The following is a 22,397-nucleotide window of genomic DNA, read 5'->3' on the forward strand; positions in this document are numbered from 1 at the left end:
GTAAGTCACTCACTCTTCTTCCTCAAATTATCCAGCAGACCATCCAAAGAAACCTGCTATGTCTTCCAAGTACGATCTATTAAAGTTTCTGCATCATCTTGGGGTAAGCCACTCAGTCTTGTTCCCCAAATTATCCAGCAGACCATCGAAAGAAACCTGCTATGTCTTCCAAGTACGATCTATCAAAGTTTCTGCATCATCTTGGGGTAAGCCACTCAGTCTTGTTCCCCAAATTATCCAGCAGACCATCGAAAGAAACCTGCTATGTCTTCCAAGTACGATCTATCAAAGTTTCTGCATCATCTTGGGGTAAGCCACTCAGTCATGTTCCCCATATTATCCAGCAGACCATCAAAAGAAACCTGCTATGTCTTCCAAGTACGATCTATTAAGGTTTCTGCATCATCTTGGGGTAAGCCACTCAGTCTTGTTCCCCAAATTATCCAGCAGACCATCGAAAGAAACCTGCTATGTCTTCCAAGTACGATCTATCAAAGTTTCTGCATCATCTTGGGGTAAGCCACTCAGTCTTGTTCCCCAAATTATCCAGCAGACCATCGAAAGAAACCTGCTATGTCTTCCAAGTACGATCTATCAAAGTTTCTGCATCATCTTGGGGTAAGCCACTCAGTCATGTTCCCCATATTATCCAGCAGACCATCAAAAGAAACCTGCTATGTCTTCCAAGTACGATCTATTAAGGTTTCTGCATCATCTTGGGGTAAGCCACTCAGTATTGTTCCCCAAATTATCCAGCAGACCATCGAAAGAAACCTGCTATGTCTTCCAAGTACGATCTATTAAAGTTTCTGCATCATCTTGGGGTAAGCCACTCAGTCTTGTTCCCAAAATTATCCAGCAGACCATCGAAAGAAACTTGCTATGTCTTCCAAGTACAATCTATTATAGTTTCTGCATCATCTTGGGGTATGTCACTCACTCTTCTTCCTCAAATTATCCAGCAGACCATCAAAAGAAACCTGCTATGTCTTCCAAGTATGATCTATCAAAGTTTCTGCATCATCTTGGGGTAAGCCACTCAGTCTTGTTCCCCAAATTATCCAGCAGACCATCAAAAGAAACCTACTATGTCTTCCAAGTACGATCTATTAAAGTTTCTGCATCATCTTGGGGTAAGCCACTCAGTCTTGTTCCCCAAATTATCCAGCAGACCATCGAAAGAAACCTGCTATGTCTTCCAAGTACAATGTATTATAGTTTCTGCATCATCTTGGGGTAAGTCACTCACTCTTGTTCCCCAAATTATCCAGCAGATCATCGAAAAACATGCTATGTCTTCCAAGTACGATCTATTAAAGTTTCTGCATCATCTTGGGGTAAGCCACTCACTCTTGTTCCCCAAATTATCCAGCAGACCATAGAAAGGGACCTGCTATGTCTTCCAAGGACGATCTATTAAAGTTTCTGCATCATCTTGGGGTAAGTCACTCACTCTTGTTCACCAAATTATCCAGCAGATCATCGAAAAACATGCTGTGTCTTCCAAGTATGATCTATTAAAGTTCCAGCATCATCTGGGGGTAAGTCACTCACTCTTGTTCCCCAAATTATCCAGCAGACCATAGAAAGGGACCTGCTATATCTTCCAAGTACGATCTATTAAAGTTTCTGCATCATCTGGGGGTAAGTCACTCACTCTTGTTCCCCAAATTATCCAGCAGACCATCGAAAGAAACCTGCTATGTCTTCCAAGTACGATCTATTAAAGTTTCTGCATCATCTTGGGGTAAGCCACTCAGTCTTGTTCCCAAAATTATCCAGCAGACCATCGAATCAAACCTGCTATATCTTCCAAGTACGATCTATTAAAGTTTCTGCATCATCTTGGGGTAAGCCACTCAGTCTTGTTCCCCAAATTATCCAGCAGACCATAGAAAGGGACCTGCTATGTCTTCCAAGTACAATCTATTAAAGTTTCTGCATCATCTTGGGGTAAGTCACTCACTCTTCTTCCTCAAATTATCCAGCAGACCATCGAAAGAAACCTGCTATGTCTTCCAAGTACGATGTATTATAGTTTCTGCATCATCTTGGGGTAAGTCACTCACTCTTGTTCCCCAAATTATCCAGCAGACCATAGAAAGGGACCTGCTATGTCTTCCAAGTACAATCTATTAAAGTTTCTGCATCATCTTGGGGTAAGTCACTCACTCTTCTTCCTCAAATTATCCAGCAGACCATCGAAAGAAACCTGCTATGTCTTCCAAGTACGATGTATTATAGTTTCTGCATCATCTTGGGGTAAGTCACTCACTCTTCTTCCTCAAATTATCCAGCAGACCATCGAAAGAAACCTGCTATGTCTTCCAAGTACGATCTATTAAAGTTTCTGCATCATCTTGGGGTAAGCCACTCAGTCATGTTCCCCATATTATCCAGCAGACCATCAAAAGAAACCTGCTATGTCTTCCAAGTACGATCTATTAAGGTTTCTGCTTCATCTTGGGGTAAGCCACTCAGTCTTGTTCCCCAAATTATCCAGCAGACCATCGAAAGAAACCTGCTATGTCTTCCAAGTACGATCTATCAAAGTTTCTGCATCATCTTGGGGTAAGCCACTCAGTCTTGTTCCCCAAATTATCCAGCAGACCATCGAAAGAAACCTGCTATGTCTTCCAAGTACGATCTATTAAGGTTTCTGCATCATCTTGGGGTATGTCACTCACTCTTGTTCCCCAAATTATCCAGCAGACCATCGAAAGGGACCTGCTATGTCTTCCAAGTACAATCTATTAAAGTTTCTGCATCATCTTGGGGTAAGTCACTCACTCTTCTTCCTCAAATTATCCAGCAGACCATCGAAAGAAACCTGCTGTGTCTTCCAAGTACGATGTATTATAGTTTCTGCATCATCTTGGGGTAAGGCACTCACTCTTGTTCCCCAAATTATCCAGCAGACCATCGAAAGAAACCTGCTATGTCTTCCAAGTACGATCTATCAAAGTTTCTGCATCATCTTGGGGTAAGCCACTCAGTCTTGTTCCCCAAATTATCCAGCAGACCATCGAAAGAAACCTGCTATGTCTTCCAAGTACGATCTATCAAAGTTTCTGCATCATCTTGGGGTAAGCCACTCAGTCTTGTTCCCCAAATTATCCAGCAGACCATCAAAAGAAACCTACTATGTCTTCCAAGTACGATCTATTAAAGTTTCTGCATCATCTTAGGGTAAGCCACTCAGTCTTGTTCCCCAAATTATCCAGCAGACCATCGAAAGAAACCTGCTATGTCTTCCAAGTACAATGTATTATAGTTTCTGCATCATCTTGGGGTAAGTCACTCACTCTTCTTCCTCAAATTATCCAGCAGACCATCGAAAGGGACCTGCTATGTCTTCCAAGTACAATCCATTAAAGTTTCTGCATCATCTTGGGGTAAGTCACTCACTCTTATTCCCCAAATTATCCAGGAGACCATAGAAGGGGACCTGCTATGTCTTCCAAGTACGATCTATTAAAGTTCCTGCATCATCTTGGGGTAAGTCACTCACTCTTGTTCCCCAAATTATCCAGGAGACCATAGAAAGGGACCTGCTATGTCTTCCAAGTACGATCTATTAAAGTTTCTGCAGCATCTGGGTGTAAGTCACTCAGTCTTGTTCCCCAAATTATCCAGCAGACCATCGAAAGAAACCTGCTGTGTCTTCCAAGTACGATCTATTAAAGTTTCTGCATCATATTGGGGTAAGCCGCTCAGTCTTGTTCCCCAAATTATCCAGCAGACCATCGAAAGAAACCTGCTATGTCTTCCAAGTACAATCTATTAAAGTTTCTGCATCATCTTGGGGTATGTCACTCACTCTTGTTCCCCAAATTATCCAGCAGACCATCGAAAGAAACCTGCTATGTCTTCCAAGTACGATGTATTATAGTTTCTGCATCATCTTGGGGTAAGTCACTCACTCTTCTTCCTCAAATTATCCAGCAGACCATCGAAAGGGACCTGCTATGTCTTCCAAGTACAATCCATTAGTTTCTGCATCATCTTGGGGTAAGTCACTCACTCTTATTCCCCAAATTATCCAGGAGACCATAGAAGGGGACCTGCTATGTCTTCCAAGTACGATCTATTAAAGTTCCTGCATCATCTTGGGGTAAGTCACTCACTCTTGTTCCCCAAATTATCCAGGAGACCATAGAAAGGGACCTGCTATGTCTTCCAAGTACGATCTATTAAAGTTTCTGCAGCATCTGGGGGTAAGTCACTCAGTCTTGTTCCCCAAATTATCATGCAGACCATCGAAAGAAACCTGCTATGTCTTCCAAGTACGATCTATCAAAGTTTCTGCATCATCTTGGGGTAAGCCGCTCAGTCTTGTTCCCCATATTATCCAGCAGACCATCGAAAGAAACCTGCTATGTCTTCCAAGTACAATCTATTAAAGTTTCTGCATCATCTTGGGGTATGTCACTCACTCTTGTTCCCCAAATTATCCAGCAGACCATCGAAAGAAACCTGCTATGTCTTCCAAGTACAATCTATTAAAGTTTCTGCATCATCTTGGGATAAGTCACTCACTCTTGCTCCCCAAATTATCCAGGAGACCATAGAAAGGGGCCTGCTATGTCTTCCAAGTACAATCTATTAATGTTTCTGCATCATCTTGGGGTAAGTCACTCACTCTTCTTCCTCAAATTATCCAGCAGACCATCGAAAGAAACCTGCTATGTCTTCCAAGTTCGATCTATTAACGTTTCTGCATCATCTTGGGGTAAGTCACTCACTTTTGTTATCAGGTAAGAAAAATACCTCTTATTCCCCAAGTTATCCAGCAGACTGTCAACAAGTCTTTTTTTCCTTCGGGCAATGATGAGTGAAACTTACAGCAAACTCTGAATAATTTCCGAAAGTGAAAGGGACCTGCTATATCTTCCGAGTACGATCTATTAAAGTTTCTGCATCATCTTGGGGTAAGTCACTCACTTTTGGTACCAGGTAAGAAAAATACCTCTTGTTCCCCATATTATCCAGCAGACCATCGGCAAGTCTTTTTTCTCTTCGGACCATGATGAGTGAAACTGACAGCAAACACTGAATTTCCAGTTTTAATTGATAAACTTCTTTTTAGGTTGGACTGATTTGACAAAACTGTAGAAGACCTTTGTCTCATTCCCTTCAGCGTATCTGGAATAAGAATTAAAAATTGGGCTGAAATTTCTGCACCATTTCAATCTCCTTGAAGGAATGAACAGGTAATTCATTCATTTTATTTCTAGTGTTTTTATCCCCATAAAAATCATGAAGGTGGGTCATCCAGTGAGAATCACGACATTATGGAATTCAAATCTCCATCTCCTCCTTGTAAGGTGGAAGCAGGATTCTGGGAGAATGTATTAATTTTCTCAAGTTCTAGTTTCAATCTATGAACTTTGCCTTTTTTTTTAGGTTTGAATGACGGGATGAGATGGCATTTCAGAAGACATTTATTAATCTTTCAGGTAACTTAGAGCTTTTCCTGTGTTCCAACTCTCGTTCAAACCAGCAGGGCTGTTGCTAAAGGAGTCTGGATGTTGTGCTTGCAGCCGGGTGGTTGTTTATGGTCTTTGCTGATATGCCCAGGGTAACACTGATCGCCATATTTGGGGTCGGGAAGGAATTTTCCTCCAGGGCAAATTGGCCAGAGGTCGTGGAGGTTTTTTGCCTTCCTCTGGGCATCCTGCAGGGACCACCCATTAGTCTTGACTAATCCTAAAGATAAAAAATAAATTAAACTGTGTAAAAAATCTTTGTTGTTTTTGTCTGTTTTTTATCCTTTCTTAAATGACATGAGTCGCAAATGGATTTTTCTTGCAGTTCTTTTCCTCTCTTTGTCCCTATTTGAAACAGCCACCATTATACTCTCTTACCTTAGAAGATCAGGCAGCAACCCAGTGCCCTCCCAAGGTACTGGACTACAACTCCTATTATCATGCTAGCTGGGGCTTCTGGGTGTTGTAGTCCAAGGAACATCTCCAAGCTCAGCCAGCAAGGGCCACAAGAGATGGGAACAGCAATGCTGAACAACCAGAAAGCAACCAGCTCAGGAAAGCTGTCCTATTGTAACCCATATTTTGAGGCTAACATGTGGTTCATGTGATCCTTTTTTATGGTCACGATGAATCTCCCCAAGCTAAGAGCTGTGATTCCAAAGTGCACACCGAATGACTTTTCACACACACCATCCAGTCCAGCAATACCACTGATCAACTATTTAAAGCAGGAGACAGCCTGGAAATAACACGGCCATATTAGAATGATCTGTGTATGCAACACGGGACTGGCCATGTGCTGTATTCAAAGCACAGCAGGCATCAATCCTGTGCCCTCCAACAGTCCTGGACTACAGCTCCTATTATCCTGCTGGCTGGGGCTTCTTGGTGTTGTGTTACATCCATAAATTACATCGAAAAGTACAAATTTGAATATTAGTTATTTTCAAGATCTGAGAATGGGGAACGGCTGGGTCTTTAATAGGTATAGATCAGGGGTCTCAAACTCAATTTACCTGGGGGCTGCTGGAGGCAGAGTCTGGGTGAGGCTGGGCCGCATCAGATTTTCCGCCAAGCGGAGCGAGAGCCTGAGGAAGCCACCCAGGAATTTCCTTAGCCCGGGTGAGGCTCTGAGGAGGAGGGGGAGGGGCGTGCAAGTCCTCATCGCCGGCCACAACCCCCTCCAGCTCCTTCTTCACTACCACCAGCAGCAGCAGCAGGACGAAGAAGCGGAGGAGGGAGCGCCAGCGACCTCCTAGCCGGGGGGGGGAGGATGGCACAACATAAAATTTAAAAAAACCCTCACAGAATTCACCTTGCCAGAGGAGAATAGCCCCCACTGGTACCCGCAAAATTAAACAGAACCGGGGGGCACAGGTGCGCATGCATGCACACACATAAACACACACGGAGGTCTGGCAACCTTCCTCTGAGGGCCTCCCCTCAAAAAAATGGTGCACTCAGCAGCAGCAACTGCCCCCACCACAACAGAGGAGCAAAATTTGGGAGCCGAGCCTAGGCAGCCTCCAGAGCTAAGGCAGCTGAAGCAGGATGAAGAGGAGGAGGAGGAAGCAGTGCCGGGTACTGAGGCGGCCGCTGGGCGGGCTGGTGCTGGGGGTGCCGAGACAGAAAGAGAGCCAGAGAGCCGCTTCCATGGAAGAGGTGGTGGCGGGGGCAGCTGCTGTTGGCGACTTGGAGGAGCTCTTCAAGGAGGGGCCAGGAGCGAGCTCCACTCTTCGGCATCGCTTGGCGGTGGCTCAGCCACTCAGAGAAAAGGGCTGGCAGTGGGCCTCGCTTGCCGGCTCTACGCCAAGAATGTGCCTCTTGCCCCCTCCATCCAGAAGTGCAGCCTGCCAGCCGGCAGACAGGTGGGCTGGCTGGCAGGCTGCAGTTCCGGATGGAGGGTGCAAGAAGCGCTGTCTTGGGGGAGAGCCGGAGAGTGAGGCGAGCCTTTTTTTTTTTTGATTCTTGACAGCAGAGGATGCGTGAGCGCTTCGGGGGCAGGCAAGGCGGGGGCCACAAACTATCATCCGGTGGGCCGCAAATGGCCCCCGGGCCGCATGTTTGAGACCCCTGATTTAGAGTGTCTGTTTCTCTTTTCATAGTGTAAAAAACTACTACCCCAATACCACATTTTTTTTCTGTAGTTCCAACTGTAAGCACCAGAGGTAGTTGTTTTCCAAGAAAAAAAAATCTAATATGCATTTTGCTTAGTAACCTCTCTTTCCCACACTGTGCCCTATTAACATCACCCAGATTATTCATCATCAAGACAAATGCAGTACTTAACTTTTAATGCATTAAAAGCATTAGTTTAGAATGGCAATTAGGAATGGATGATCACCAAAATCAGCACTTATTAAGAAGAAAACTAACTGCTTCTGGAATATAGTTTCAAACTGATTGGGGAAAATATATTTTAGAAAATAATTAGTTCTTTTGCAGACATTTATACTGTTCCTCTCCATGGAACAGAAGTTACTGGGCAGTATGCAATAGCATGCTACTTTACTGTTGTAGGATAACACAGAGAGTGACTGTGATCAGTTACTGGCTTACTATTGGTTACTGTGTGCTGTTGAAAAGTATAAACTATTACAGCTCCTTGCTAAAGATTAAAATAAGTGTGTGTGGTGAGAGAGAAATACAGGAAGCAGAACATATTGGTTGAGGAATCTTGGACACTAATTTGGAAGCAACACAATGTATCTTCCAAAATCATAGCAACACAATGATATCTGGTCTTGTGGAAGAAAGGAACAACAAAAGAAAAAGACTAGCTAGTAACTGGAATACAGTTAAAAGACAAATCTTGCATTTAGGTAGCAAAAAATCAAAGGCACAAGTATAGGAATCACAGTATCCATTACACCACACTGGGACCTATATTTTTAAGACATTGAAAACTGGCAATGCATCCATGAGAACAATGAGCAGGATGATGAGGTGGTTGTAAGCCAAGTTTTCAGGCAATTGTCAGTCCATCAGAGAGCTTGACTGTGACAAACACTCAGCTGGCAAAGTGTTGGAAAGAAATGTACAGATCCTGATATGGGCCTTTGTACAAGGTAGGCTTCAGCAATATGTGGACCGAGAACTCCCAGAAGTACAAGTGGGATTCCGAAGGGGCAGAGGAACTCGAGACCAAATTGCTAACTTGCGCTGGATTATGGAGAAAGCCAGAGAGTTCCAGAAAAACATCTACTTCTGCTTTATTGATTATGCAAAAGCCTTTGACTGTGTGGACCACAGCAAACTATGGCAAGTCCTTAAAGAAATGGGCGTGCCTGACCACCTTATCCATCTCCTGAGAAACCTATATGTGGGACAGGAAGCAACAGTTAGAACTGGATATGAAACAACTGGTAGGTTCAAATTTGAGAAAGGAGTACGAAAAGGCTGTATATTGTCTCCCTGCTTATTTAACTTTTATGCAGAAAACATCATGCAAAAGGCTGGACTGGAGGAATCCCAAACCAGAATTAAGACTGCTGGAAGAAATATTAATAACCTCAGTCCCCTGGACTGCAAGGAGATCAGACCTATTCATTTTGAAGGAAATCAACCCTGAGTGCTCATTGGAAGGACAGATCCTGAAGCTAAGGCTCCACTACTTTGGCCATCTCATGAGAAGAGAAGACTCCCTGGAAAAGACCTTAATGTTGGGAAAGTGTGAAGGCAAGAGGAGAAGGGGACGACACAGGATGAGATGGTTGGACAGTGTCACCGAAGCAACCAACATGAATCTGACCCAACCCCGGGAGGCAGTGGAAGACAGGAGGGCCTGGCGTGCTCTGGTCCATGGGGTCACGAAGAGTCGGACACGACTAAACGACTAAACTAAACGAAGAGAAGTACATGAATGAGCCTTGTGATGAAGAGTTACATGTTTGTTGTACAGATACAGTCAGTTTCTTCCCCCCTAGGGTCCTCTCCACCCCATTTCTTTTCTGCCCCATCCAGAGTACTCTCCACCCCATTTCCTTTCCTTTCCCTCTGGGGTCCTCTGCATCCATTTCCTAAACTCCCCTTCTAGGGCCCTCTCCACCCCATTTCCTTTCCTCCCCATCCAGGGTCCTCTCTGCCCTATTAGGGAGCAGGCCGGGTAGGTGGGGCTCGTCAGCCTTGGAAGGCAGCCCATCTAGGAGAAGGAAAACTCCGATTTCAAGCGTCCACTGCCTTGTGGCTATATCCAGTGATGGAAAAGGCTGCAGGAATTAACCTTGAGGCAAAATCCAGAGCCGCAGTCCCATAGGCAGTTCATGTCGTTCTGTCAACTCTTGTGACGTCGCTGGAACCAGCTCTTTCCTTTCCATTGCTGGAACCAGTCATATTGGCTCTTTCCTTTCCATTGGACTATTTCAGCAACGTGGAGAGGTAAGCTTCGGTAACAGCCTACCCTCCATATTATTTTACCCAGGCTTCGTGCTCTGGAGAGGACATTCCAGCTCCTCCATACAGAGCACGTTACCATAGTCTCTCGAGACTGAAGGATGCCTAATCTAATCTAATGCCATGGTTGGATGTGAGAAGAATGCCTGTAATGTTTTAGTTGGAAGATGTGATTTCCCCCTAGTTGGAAGAGTAAGATTTAATCAGCTTTCCCCTGTGATCTCTCATTTCTGCAGGATAACGTACATACAACTTAGTATTATAATACAAGGCAGTCACAGTATCTCAGTGTCTTGCTTGACTGTTGTCACACAGTATACCTTGAGAGCAACAACATTTTGAGTTAATCTATATATTATGGTTCACCTGGTATTAGATGAGATATTCCTTAATTACTGAAACATCTAATTATTCTCATTCTCTGTAATTTGTAAATTAGTTTGTTTTCTTTTGTGACTGTTATCAGGGAGGTTAGCACAGACTCTGTTTGCATGTATGGTTGCTCAGTTCTGAAGATGTGCCTGGGTCACACCTCTGGAACAGCTTGAAATACTGTGCAATTTATAGCATACAGATTAGTTGTAGACTATCTAAAGAATGGAAGTTTTGATGGCTGGCATTATAATGCCTTTATGGAAAAGCATCATCATCTTATCCTCATCGTTATCAATTATCAGTCATCATATTCACCACTATTACCACCGCTCCGTTATTTAAGAAGATCTCTCATTCATTAATCATAGCCTTTGGTAACCCTATATAGCTATGAGTTATAGAACAGCAGTTGATAAACAGAGGCCATGACAGAAACAAGGGCAGGCAAAGGGAGGTGGATGTTCAGTGTGAGATGGGGCAAGAGTGGTAGCCCTCTTGCTGGAGTGCTGTCCCTCCCACTGACAGCCGAGAAAGAGATACAGTACTGTACAGACCTTGCCTGTCTCACCTCCTGAGAGAACAGAACAGCGAGGGACAGATACACGGGAAACAGAGGGAGAATTACAAAAGTGAACAGTTGAGGAAAATGGCAGGAGCAGAGCCGAAGAAGAGGGTGGAGATAGAGGCAGGAGCTGCAGATATAAAAAGGAGGGAGGAACAGTTACGACAGGTGGGTCTGGATGGAGGACCCATGGACTGGAGCATGGGGAAGACTGAGAGTCCCTAAGGAAGAGGGGGACTACAGGAAAAGGAGAGAGATCCCTCTGAGACCTTCTTACTGGGGTGAAGCAGAAGCCAGAGTGGCGGAGACAACTAAGAGAGGAGAAAGAGAGAGTAGAGAGAGAGGCTGGAATGGAGGGTGAGCAAAATGAGGAAGAAAGGGATACAGGAGAGACCCTGGACAACCCACACACTTCGGATGCTCCGTGTGGGCGGATGGCCGGTATGACGACACCGTGCCCCTGTTGGAAAGTGAAGCAGGACAGATGGTGAACCCGAACTTATTGGTAGACTGGCCAGGTCCATGGAACTCAGGTGATTAGGAAACCCATTCCTAGATGAAGAATGGAAGCCCTTGACTGACCCGTTGTCAGGAGAAAAGCGTTGGAACCATTTTGTTGACACCGGTTATTTGCTGAACACACCAATAAACATCACACCTGTTTCTAAATTACAAAAATCTCCTGATTTATTTGAACGAAAGAAGGAGCCTAAAGTTGAACCCCCACACTTCTACATTGTTGATCATGGTTCTTTGTGAGACTGAATTCATGTGCCTTTTGACTGTCTGTCCAGAAAGGTGACTGCTACTGAATGATCAGGTAAACAACACTGTGACTCCTGTCTTTATTGAGCATATGTTCATATACTGTATGGAGGAAAAAAGCATACTAATTTGATAATACCAGTTACCTCCTTTTTTCATTATTGTTCTTAGTAGGGGGAAATGCAGGTATGTGTTTGCCAATATGAATCAATAGGAAAATATGGATATGCCTCATAAATAAATTAAATTCTAGTGCATATAACTACATTTGTTGGAGTAAAACTAACAAAAATCCTTAAAAACAATCAGTTATGATCCCATAGGCATTTTTCCATTGGATACTGATCCAGATACGAGGAGGCGAAAATGATTATGTGACACAGTAGTATTGAAAGCAATTATATTTATATAGACATATGGAGAATGCCTATATGAAATTACCTTTTAAATCTTAAAAATGGCATTGTACTTGTTTTCCTTTTGCCAAAACAGACCAACATGGCTACATCTCTGAAAAAATGCTGACCTGGCAGTCTATTCAACCAAGTTCAATGGTTTATTTAGTCTCTGTTAAATACAAGACTCAAACCCAAATTACATATAATCTCACCAACAGTTAAAACTTTGGAAGCAATTGTCAATCGAATGATTTAAAATCACCCACATATTATGGCCAGCGTCTGGACGCCGGAGGACTGCTGGATGTAGTTTCTGCACACTCGTGTTTATAAACAGAAGGAAAAAACATAACCCCAAACTGCCTGGAAACCTAGATTTTGGATGTTAGAAATAAAACCTCACAATGTCTACAAGAAACAACCCTTTAAGACAGATGAATAAAATCTCCCAGGGGCGGGGAGAAAAAAAAAGCCCCCTCCTCTCCCACCAGATTTTCGCTCCACCCCTTTTCACGGGAAAACCGGCGCGCCTCTTACGCTGTTTCCGGGGCGGCCATCTTGGAGGCCGGTTGGGTATCCTATCGAGGAGCGCAGGGTTTCTTGAGGGGCGGGCTTTGTACCGGATCTCCCTGCGGGGGTGGTACCGGCGCGGGAGTGGGGGGGCAGCCTTTGGGGCGCTCGAGGGGAGTCGTCGTCCGCCGCCATCCGCGCAGAGCCGCGCCCGCCTCGTCCCGACCCTCGACCACCATGTCGGACTTCGACAGCAACCCCTTCGCCGACCCGGACCTCAACAACCCTTTCAAGGTAAAGACCGGCGGCCGGGGGGAGGTGTTGGAGGAGAACGGGGGAGGCTGGCCGGCCCGCCTTGGCCGAGCAACCGGGCGTGTCCCGCTGACCAGCCCCGCCGGGGTGGGTGGGTAAGTAAGGGAGGGCGCTTTCCTGGCCTGTCAGTTTGGAGTCGTGTGACTGAACGTGCGAGCGCGTCTCCTTCAGGGAGCGCCTCCAACCCGGAGTCTCTCGGTCCTGCTCCAGCCCACCTCCTGCCCTTTGGCGTTCGCGAGGGGTGGGGGTGGCCGATGGCGTCTCCCTCTCAGAGGGGAAAGGGAGCTCAGCGCTTCCTCTCCAACGCCCCGGAGCGGCGCCTCGGCTTTGCCTCCTCGTGAGGGGTGTGGGAAGGGTGGTGCGAGAGGAGGCCCTTTCTGGCCATCCTCCTTAGTCCTCTAAGGCTAAGGTGACCAGAGTTATCAAAGCTGTCGGAAGGGGGACCCCAGCCAGATGCTGGGAATAATATTTTAACGGAGCTGGTGAATATTTCACATAGAGAAAGAGGTTCCTCGTTTTTCAACTGTTTTGTTAGACATATTTATGGACTGAATGAATTGGGAAAGTGGGTTCCACTATGCTTGTTTGTTTTGACAGATGTGTTAACAACTCTGGCGTTATATGCTGTGTTATAAGCAGATTATATAAATGTGTGTTAATTAAATAAACTGATGTTTTAATGTTTCAAAACGTTAGCTGGGAATACAGTCATATCCACCTATGCAACTTGTTGTGTACTGTTCTATGAAACCAAGATACTACCACCATCCAGAAATTACAACAGTGAGCAAAATAAATATATCAGGAGCTCTTGTGAGATTCTTAAAAGCATTTCTTTTTCCAGTTTTGGTGTGCGCACACACACACACACACACCTGATATGTAAAGTTTGAGGTTATCACCTTTAGTTTGTACACATATGTATGTCTAATATACACGCAAACACACACAGACAGCTGAAATGTGAAGTTTGATGTTAACACCTTTAGTTTGTACAGACATATATGTCTAACATACATGTAAACACATTTAGCCAGGATGTGAAGTTTGACATTATCACCTTTAGTTTGAGTCAGAATTGGATATATGCCTGCTTATAATATGGCATATAATGTCAGACTTGTTAACAGAATTGTCAAAGGTCAGAACAACCAAAGGTCAGAACAAACAAGCAGAGTAGTGAAATCCACTAATAAAATAACTAAATACTATGATAAATCATTCTAAAGACCATAATCTTCTCCAAGACTAACAGTAGTATTGTTATTTTAGACTCCATGAACCCCATTGGGTACATGTATGTCCTGCAGTTCATTTGCTTACCAGGTGGCAACAGTAACTTGTGAAATCAGTGTAATGTGATATGTGAAAATTAAAAATTGCTCAATCTCTCATCATCATAGCTGTGCAATTATAATGCAAGTCATTATCATGGTGTGCAGTGAGCCCAACTGTTCTTCACATTAAATTGCTTCTTCATCTTTAACTTTTATAAAGAGATTTGAATACAGTATTAGTTTGAATGGAAAAACATGTCAAATAGGAGTAGGTATTTGGAAACTTTATATACTCAGTTGTTGTTAATTGTTTGAAGTAATGTATTGTCCTGTGACTGAAAAAAACTTAGGCATCTGTGTGCCCGTGTTTTGAGTGAGGATGAGAGAGTTGATCAGTGGCTTGAATTTCCTTAATTCTATGTTTATATCTGCAATCCCAACATTCTGCTTGAAACCCATGTTTTTTTTCCTTCTTTAGGAAATTGCCTTGCCTTTTGAAACATCAATATTGGGAAATTCACCTTCTAATGAACAGAAGGTGGAAGGTTTTTCTAAAGCTTCCACAAAGGAACACAACACCTTTGATTTAACAGTATAAAACAGACCAATGTTTTCCAACCAGTTCTGTCTGAATTCTAAAGGAACTGCAAACATTCGCAAAGGAGAGGGAGTTGCTATTTACACCTGCCTCTTAAAGAGACAGGCACTGTATACTTAAAGATGCTACTCATAAATTTTCCACTTTCATGATGCTGTTGTGCTGCATAAAGATTTTCCTAGGGAAACACAGTCCAGAGTTAGTAGTGTTCCACCAAAAGCTAACCTACCCATAGGGATAGATGAGGTTTGGAAGATCATTGTTTTCCTGGGCAAATGAAGATTTCAGCTTTCAGAAGGTGAAGAGAGACAGAATTGCAGCATTAGTGAAAAATACTGTAGTAGTAGTCAGAAAGTTGTTCCTCCCCTACAAAAAGCCAATTGTAACCTGTTGTTTCTCTGAGGGATATAAGAGGGAACCTGTCACCAACTGTAACTATTAGAGGGCCAGTATAAATGTCTATAATGTTTACAATTAAACCCTTGATACAATGTGTAAAACAGTTTAAAATTTAAGACACAATCATATTAGAACAACAATACTGTAAGAACAAAAGACAGGAGATGAGAATGTACAATGAGGCAGAATTCTGGTGTAATACTCTGCATTTTCTTTCAAGTTTATTTTTCTGTTATAGACACTTGTGTTTTGGCAGAATGCAGGAACCATGTTGAAATGTTAAGTGCCCTAAGATATGAGTTTTCCCAAGAGAGGTGGGAAATACATGCAAATATTATGAGATGTAACATATTAAAGTGGAGAATGTATCCTCCTCTCATGGAGGTTTATATATAGTTGTCCTGTCAGAGCAATATGTATAACAACAATTCTCCTTCAAAGTTGTCATCCACTGGCCCAGCCATCTTCCTAGCCTTTTTGGCTAATGACCAGGAACAGGGGTTTCCCGCCAAGTAATGACTATCTTTCATTCATGGCTAATGAACCTGCTTTATTACCTGACCCTACACCAGTGATGCTCAAACTGCAACACAAAACCAACCAAATAGTTGTTTCCCTGTTTGTGCCCAGGGAAGCAACTGAAGGACCCAGACACTTGCACCGTGGCCAGGTCGGGGCATTGCTGAAGAAGACGCCTCACCGTGGGTGGTGGGACAGAGGCAGAGTGGCTGGATGTGGAAGAAATGTGGTCAAATGCCAAGGCAGAGAGGGCCAAGAAGGGGTGAGGAAAGTGCAGGCACTCTGCTGGTGAGAAATCTGTGGTATCCCATGCCGAGTCCTGGGAAAAGGCGTCCACGCTCACTTACTTACACCTCTTTGCCCCAGTCCATGCTAGCTTCCTCCCGCAGACTAACACAAAAGCTGAGTCGTCACCACCATGACAGTCCCAAAGAGTCCCCCTCCTCCAATCGCACAACCTCCAGCACCTGCCTGGGACACCATGCTCCGCATCTGGCTGCAATCCTTAAAGGTGCAGGCAGCAGGAGCCGGGTGTTTCCATACCTGGAGTCCAGGCGTGTGTGTGTGTGTGTGTGTGTGTGTGTGTGTGTGTGTGTGTGTGTGTGTGTGTGTGTGTGTGTGTGTGTGTGTGTGTGTGTGTGTGTGTGTGTGTGTTTCTGATGACAGTGACCATTGCCACCTTGGCTCTCCCTCACTTCCCCACACAGGTGGTGTTAACGAGGGTCCAACCCCATGGGGCCGGATGGTCCACTCACTGATCTGTCTGCAGACGGTGCAATTCTACCAATGGTTCCACAGTGTGCAATCTGCTCGCCACTCCTGGCAGGAGGTGGGAGGACCTTGCCTTGCTAATGAATGTTTGCCGTCTTTTTGGTCTTCTTACCAAATGTGGACAAGGCAGTGCTATAAATAGCATTCTTGAAATGTTTCCATTGTTCAGGTGCATTTGCATCAGCCGGGCCTGGAAGGGTTTCCTCAAGCACTTGGGCAAGTTCCTCCACTTTTCTTTGATTGCAAGTCTTGCTGATGTCAATACGTGGTCTTTCTTTTTTGTGTGACACACTTTGCTCTCAGTTTTACTCTACTACACACCAGGGAGTGATCAGTATTGCAATCAGCACTCCGGTAACTGCGTGTGATTGCAATACTAGGAAGGCTAGAACGTCTAGGGAGGATCAAATCGAGCTGATGTCAATGCTTTGATCTTGGATATCTGTGTTGAAGCTTCGTACTAAAGAATGTGTTGCTGACACAGAGACCATAATTACAGCAGAACTCCAGCAAGCGTTGACCAATGCTTGAAATTAATATATATGATGCGGATTGTACTGCAAAGAAGACTCCCATGTTGTAGAGTCTTGAGCTCATGGGTTACTTTGTTTGTTTTTAAGCATGCTCTTTTTAGAATTTATCCCTTTACTGTTCTGAATTAATTGCTGGCAGCATATTTTAGATCTGTTTTGACCTTTTTTTGATATAGCAGAATTCATGAGAGTTAAATGCATGTGTGTCTCGGCAGATCTTAGGAGAGGGATAATGCTAGCCAGAATTGTCCGCATCTTCTACAATGTACATTCTAAAATTAAAAAAAAGTTTAGGTGTGAATTTATTTATCTTAGTAGTTTTCTATGGTATTCTTTAGCCTAAACTTTTCAGAGCAGGTTGCAATTAAAAAGAGTAAATACAACACAAAACTCAATGGAAAGCACTAGTAAATTAGCAAGAAGTTACACTGTGATGCAGTTTTAAGTACACTTGACTGGCAGTGAGTCTAACTGAATATCATAAATACTTTGGTGTTTTTAGCAAACCAGTTATTCTTATTGCTTATACTGCATTTATTTCTGATTAATTGATGAAGAATTTTAAAATGCACTGGTTTCAATACAAATTTGTGAAATATCCTATTTACTATACTTCCATTGTGACAAGCGACCATGCATTTCTATTGTCTTGTTCTTTAAGCAGTTACTGATCAATTTTTAAAAAATCTCCTAATGTCATTTCTGCTAAATATACAGTGGTGCCCTGCTTGACGATTACCCCACTTGATGGCGAATCTGCTTTACAGTGAGTTTTTTGCAATCGCAATTGTGATCGCAAAATGATGATTCCTATGGGGTTTTCCACTTTACGATGATCTGTTCCCTGCTTCGGGAACCGATTTTTCACTTAACAATGGTTTTGAAACAGCTGATCGGCAGGTCCCAAAATGGCCGCCCACTGTGCAAAATGGCTCCCCACTGTGTTCAGGACTGATTCATCGCTTTACAGGCACTGGAAAATGGCCGCCCTATGCAGGATCTTCGCTGGACGATGAGGTATTTCCCCCATTATAACACATTAACTGGTTTTTAATGCATTCTAATGGGTTTTTTACTTTCGCTTGATGACGATTTTGCTGTATAGCAATTTTGCTGGAATGCAGTATCGTCGTCAAACGGGCCACCACTGTATTTGGGAGTCTTTGTCAGGGACTTTGTAAAAAAAAAAGTCCAAATTAAGAGTGGCTGAATTCTTGTGCAGCTCTCTGTATGAAGTGACAATGGCATCAAAAGCAGCAGTAAATTGTCACTGATTGCAGATTTTCTTTGGTGATTTTTGGGGTGCATATGACTCGTAACACAATGCAGTGAAGGCAAATGCACTTCGTAATTGCCAAAGGAGGTCTTTAATCAGTGGCAGTTTTCCATGTTAATGATGTCATGCTTTTGCACATGTGGAGCTGCACAACAGGATTCCAGCTAATGTATATACATGTTTACTGATGTTTTTGAAGAAGTGCAGGGACTAGGGTTATTTTTGCAGAAGAGATGTTGATTCTTCATCATGTCTTTTCATCACCGTTCAAGCACAGATATCTATGTTCCATCTTCCACAATGAAGCCCGCCTCAAATAATTCATCCAGCTTTTCTGCAGCAGCTTTATTTCAGTATTCTTTTAACTTGTGGCTCAGACCCCCTTTTAACGTGTTTCATCCTTCGGACATATTTAAAGAATTAAGGAATTTTTAATTGCTGGGCAGTTACTAATAGCATGAAACTCTGAATCCCTTATTGTCTCCTCTGTTTTGGTATGCAAGTTTGCATTCTTCTCTGTGCAGGGCAAAGGTTCACTTTCCAAAGGAAACCATCTTTGCTCTAATACTTCCCCTGATGTTTCTGCAATAACCATGCTGTTGTCTTTCTGGGTAGCAGGTATCATTCTTAACTTGTGATAGTTGAGCTTTTTATTGAAGTTTTAAATTATGTGTAAGATTTTGAGTCACAATAGATTGTGTAAGCATAGTTATCATGGCTTTAGCAAGACCTTTCTGCTACTAAAGCACTTGACCATGACAGTTGCTGCTTGTCCTAGGCAACAGATGAGTGGAAATTTTGTGGCATGTCTGGGAACCATATGTATATATTTGGTACATATGTGATGTAAAGCACTAGTGTTCTCTTTGCCTCTAGTGCAGTGTTTCCCAAGGGGTTTATAGACTACCTTCTATGTGTTGTAGTCTTTGTTAAATAATTTCTTACTTGACATTTCAGAGTGAGATGTTACAGTTAGCATGTATGTGTATGTATGAGAACCAGGCTCTTTGAAGAAGAAAGAAACCTCTACCTTCTGAGAAGGGATGATTTCCCTTCATTAAAAATGCTTTTTTATGCAGACACGGCAGTGTGTGTGTCCCAGGTTACTTGGCTGTTATAAAAGGGAGTCACAACTTGAAAAAAAGAATAGGAATCACAGCTCTAGTAACTTTGAAAAGTAGTACTGTAGTTCTTAAGAATTAGAAGCGTCATACAGTGGTGCCACGCATAACGAGCGCATCGTTTAACGATGAATTCGCATAGCGATCCATTTTTTGGGATCGCTAATGTGATTGCATACCAATGCCTAGATAGGCAAAAACTCGCTTTGCGACGATCGGTAAGCGTTTCGCTTACCGATCTTCGCATAGCGGTTTTTTAAAATCAGCTGATTGCGGGTTCCAAAATGGCCACCGGAAGACCCAGAATGACGAGCGCAGCGATTTTGTGCCCTGCCCTCGCTTACCGAGGGTGCGAAAATGCCTGCGCTATGGAGGAACATTGCATAACGGTGAGTTTTGGGCCCATTTGGAATGCATTAAACGAAGTTTAATGTGTTCCAATGGGCTTTTTTGTACCATATAGCGATGTTTCCCCATAGCGATGGTTAATCCGGAACGGATTAACCTCACTATGCGGGGCACCACTGTATTTGACTTAATGTAACCAGTTTCATCCTGCACCCCAGATCTCTTTTGATTTGTGAGCTTCCTCAAGGTTTCCTTAGATTGGGGCAGATAGTCCCGCACCAGGGGTGTTGAGTCCATTCCACTTCTGTAGGAGTCTTGGGAGAGGAGGTTGGTTTCTGAGGTTGGTTTGTGTCACTTGTCCTTCCAGGGACCTCCCTTCTTTGAATTGATGTACATTCTATGGGCTCTAGTCATTCCAAAGGTAAAGGTTCCCCTTGACAATTTTTGTCCAGTCGTGTTCGACTCTAGGGGGTGGTGCTCATCCCTGTTTCCAAGCCATAGAGCCGGCGTTTGTCCGAAGACAATCTTCTGTGGTCAAATGGCCAGTGCGACTTAGACACAGAACGCTGTTACCTTCCCACCGAGGTGGTCCCTATTTATCTACTTGCATTTGCATGCTTTCGAACCGCTAGGTTGGCGGGAGCTGGGACAAGCGACGGGAGCTCACTCCGTCGCGTGGATTCAATCTTACGACTGCTTGGTCTTCTGACCCTGCAGCACAGGCTTCTGCGGTTTAGCCCGCAGCGCCACCACGTCCCTTCAGTGCCGCCACGTCTTTCCAACTGAACCGCTATTCCCCCCCCCCACTTCTTATCCCTTGCCTCTCATGTTCTTCCCCATAAGCTTGGGAGAAGGTTTACTTCTCTGCCTTCTTTCAGTTTCCTGTAAGGAGCGCTTTATCTTCACCCACTCCTGAGACCAGGGATCTTTCATCTCCAGCCACTTCCATCCTATTGGGATCTCCTGCTCTTCTTTGCTCTCCCTCTTTTCCTCCACCTCACAATCTGCCTCTTCCCTGCAATCAAGTCCCTCCTTTATTTCCTCCAATGCCACTGCCCCCTCTTCTTCCCCCATCATCATATACCTTTCAACTATTGGCTGATCCTTCCCAACTGTTACTTCCCTGCATTTTTCTTTCCTTTCTCTGTACCTCGCACCTTCATCTGGGCTCCTGCTTGTAATAGGGTGTAAATAGTCTCATAGCCATCTGTAGCAGACGATTGAGGGGATGGCTCACTGCCTTATGCTATGGCTGTGGGCTGCTTCTTCTCACAGACTACTATGCTTTCAGTGTGACTGTAATCAGTATCAATTCTTCCTGTTAGGACAAATGTTCATGTCTTCAGAATATGCAGTTGTACATGTAGAGGAGCCATTTGCAAGCTACAGATAATACAGGATGAATGAGTACATAGGCTTGTGTAATCTTTTATAGAGAAATGCCATACACAGAAGCTGGAAACGAAAGGAGAATATGTGAACCACTCATGCAACATTATTTGCTGTTTCTTACAAGTGAAGTAGTTGTCAATTACTGTCTTGCTACATTGACTCAATGTACAGTAGAGGCAGTTACCTGTACCTGTATATGTACAATATTTGCATCAGGCCAGTAAAGCTTTCTCACTTTCAAACAAAGCTTTCTTTGCTTTGTTGTCCTACAGAGTAATGTTTTCCACTGTGTAGTTGAAGGATATATTTTTAAAAAGCCACAACCATTTAACCCTTAATATTTACTTCTAAGTCTTCCATAAGAAGAGTAAGCTAGTTTGATTTCTTTCTACCTGATGTTTGTTTCTTGCACAGACAGTACTTATGCTATACTGTTGTTTCAAGTCAAAATTCTTGTACATCTAAAATTTTATTAAATTTAATGTGAAATTCATTAATTTACACAGAAGTTGTCTTAAGGAGTCAGCATGGTTTAGTAGGTAGTCTGTTTGGCTCAAGGTGGGAAATGTAGGTTAATAATCTTATTGGGTGTCTCTGAAGAAGATGCTGTTTCAGCTTTATGTGGCAATTGCTGTGTTTCTCTGGAAATGGAAAATTGCTGCAGCAGTAGTTCTCATCCCAACTTTGTTTGTGCCGATGTTATTGTATTTCATCTCTCAGTATCCCTGACCACATTGACTGGGACAGTTATTAATTGGAGTTTAAAAGCATCTTAGGGATCCATGTTTGAGAACCATTGTGGTAGTAAAATACTGTAAATAGTAAAGGCTGAATTGACAGGGGAAAGGAGATGGGAATTTCCTCTTTTTATTACTATCATTCATTTTACTTGCAAACCATAGTTTGCTTGTTAATGTACTAGGAGTCAACATTTGTAAATGTACAGGATTGCTACTGCCAACACACACACACACACACACACACACACACACACACACACACACACACACACAGAGAGAGAGAGAGAGAGAGAGAGAGAGAGAGAGAGAGAGAGAGAGAGAGAGAGAGAGAGAGAGAGAGAGAGAGAGAGAGAGAGAGAGAGAGAGCTTCTCTTCCTCAGTGCTAAAAACTAAAGGGAGCTGCACATGTGTACTGCCAAGGACTTGGATTTATAATATATGCTTATTGGTTTTATTGTTTTTAAATTTGTAAACCGCTCAGAGTAGACCTTTGTTCTAGATGGGCAGGATAGAAATCTAATAAATAAATAAATAAATAAATGGCATTAAGTGGCACTGAACATGTTGGAGCGGAAAGACTAAAAGGAAGCAAGTGGCTTAGCTTTGATCTGTGACCTAAG

At 43.4% G+C, this 22,397-nt stretch overlaps 1 protein-coding gene and 1 long non-coding RNA gene across 4 annotated transcripts in view; both read left to right on the top strand.

Annotated features, from left to right (window-relative positions):
* The first annotated feature begins 1,616 nt into the window (after window positions 1–1,616).
* On the top strand, window positions 1,617–5,502 carry LOC144586379 (uncharacterized). Its single transcript, XR_013541172.1, has 2 exons — window positions 1,617–5,213; window positions 5,407–5,502. It is a non-coding gene; the product is annotated as an uncharacterized LOC144586379 (long non-coding RNA).
* Window positions 5,503–7,985: 2,483 nt separating this feature from the next.
* SCAMP1 (secretory carrier membrane protein 1) overlaps window positions 7,986–22,397 on the top strand; it is an 81,710-nt gene continuing 67,298 nt past the window's right edge. For all 3 annotated transcript variants that reach the window (XR_012084506.2, XM_072992681.2, XM_020804065.3), the window contains exon 1: window positions 7,986–12,785. Coding sequence is in view for 2 of the 3 variants with exons in the window: in XM_072992681.2 (XP_072848782.1) it covers window positions 12,729–12,785 (57 nt within the window). In the remaining variant the exon portion in view is untranslated. The remainder of the gene's footprint in view (window positions 12,786–22,397) is intronic.

This window comes from Pogona vitticeps, chromosome 2 (assembly GCF_051106095.1).
Source record: "Pogona vitticeps strain Pit_001003342236 chromosome 2, PviZW2.1, whole genome shotgun sequence".
In the NCBI taxonomy this organism is placed as follows: Eukaryota; Metazoa; Chordata; class Lepidosauria; order Squamata; family Agamidae; genus Pogona; species Pogona vitticeps.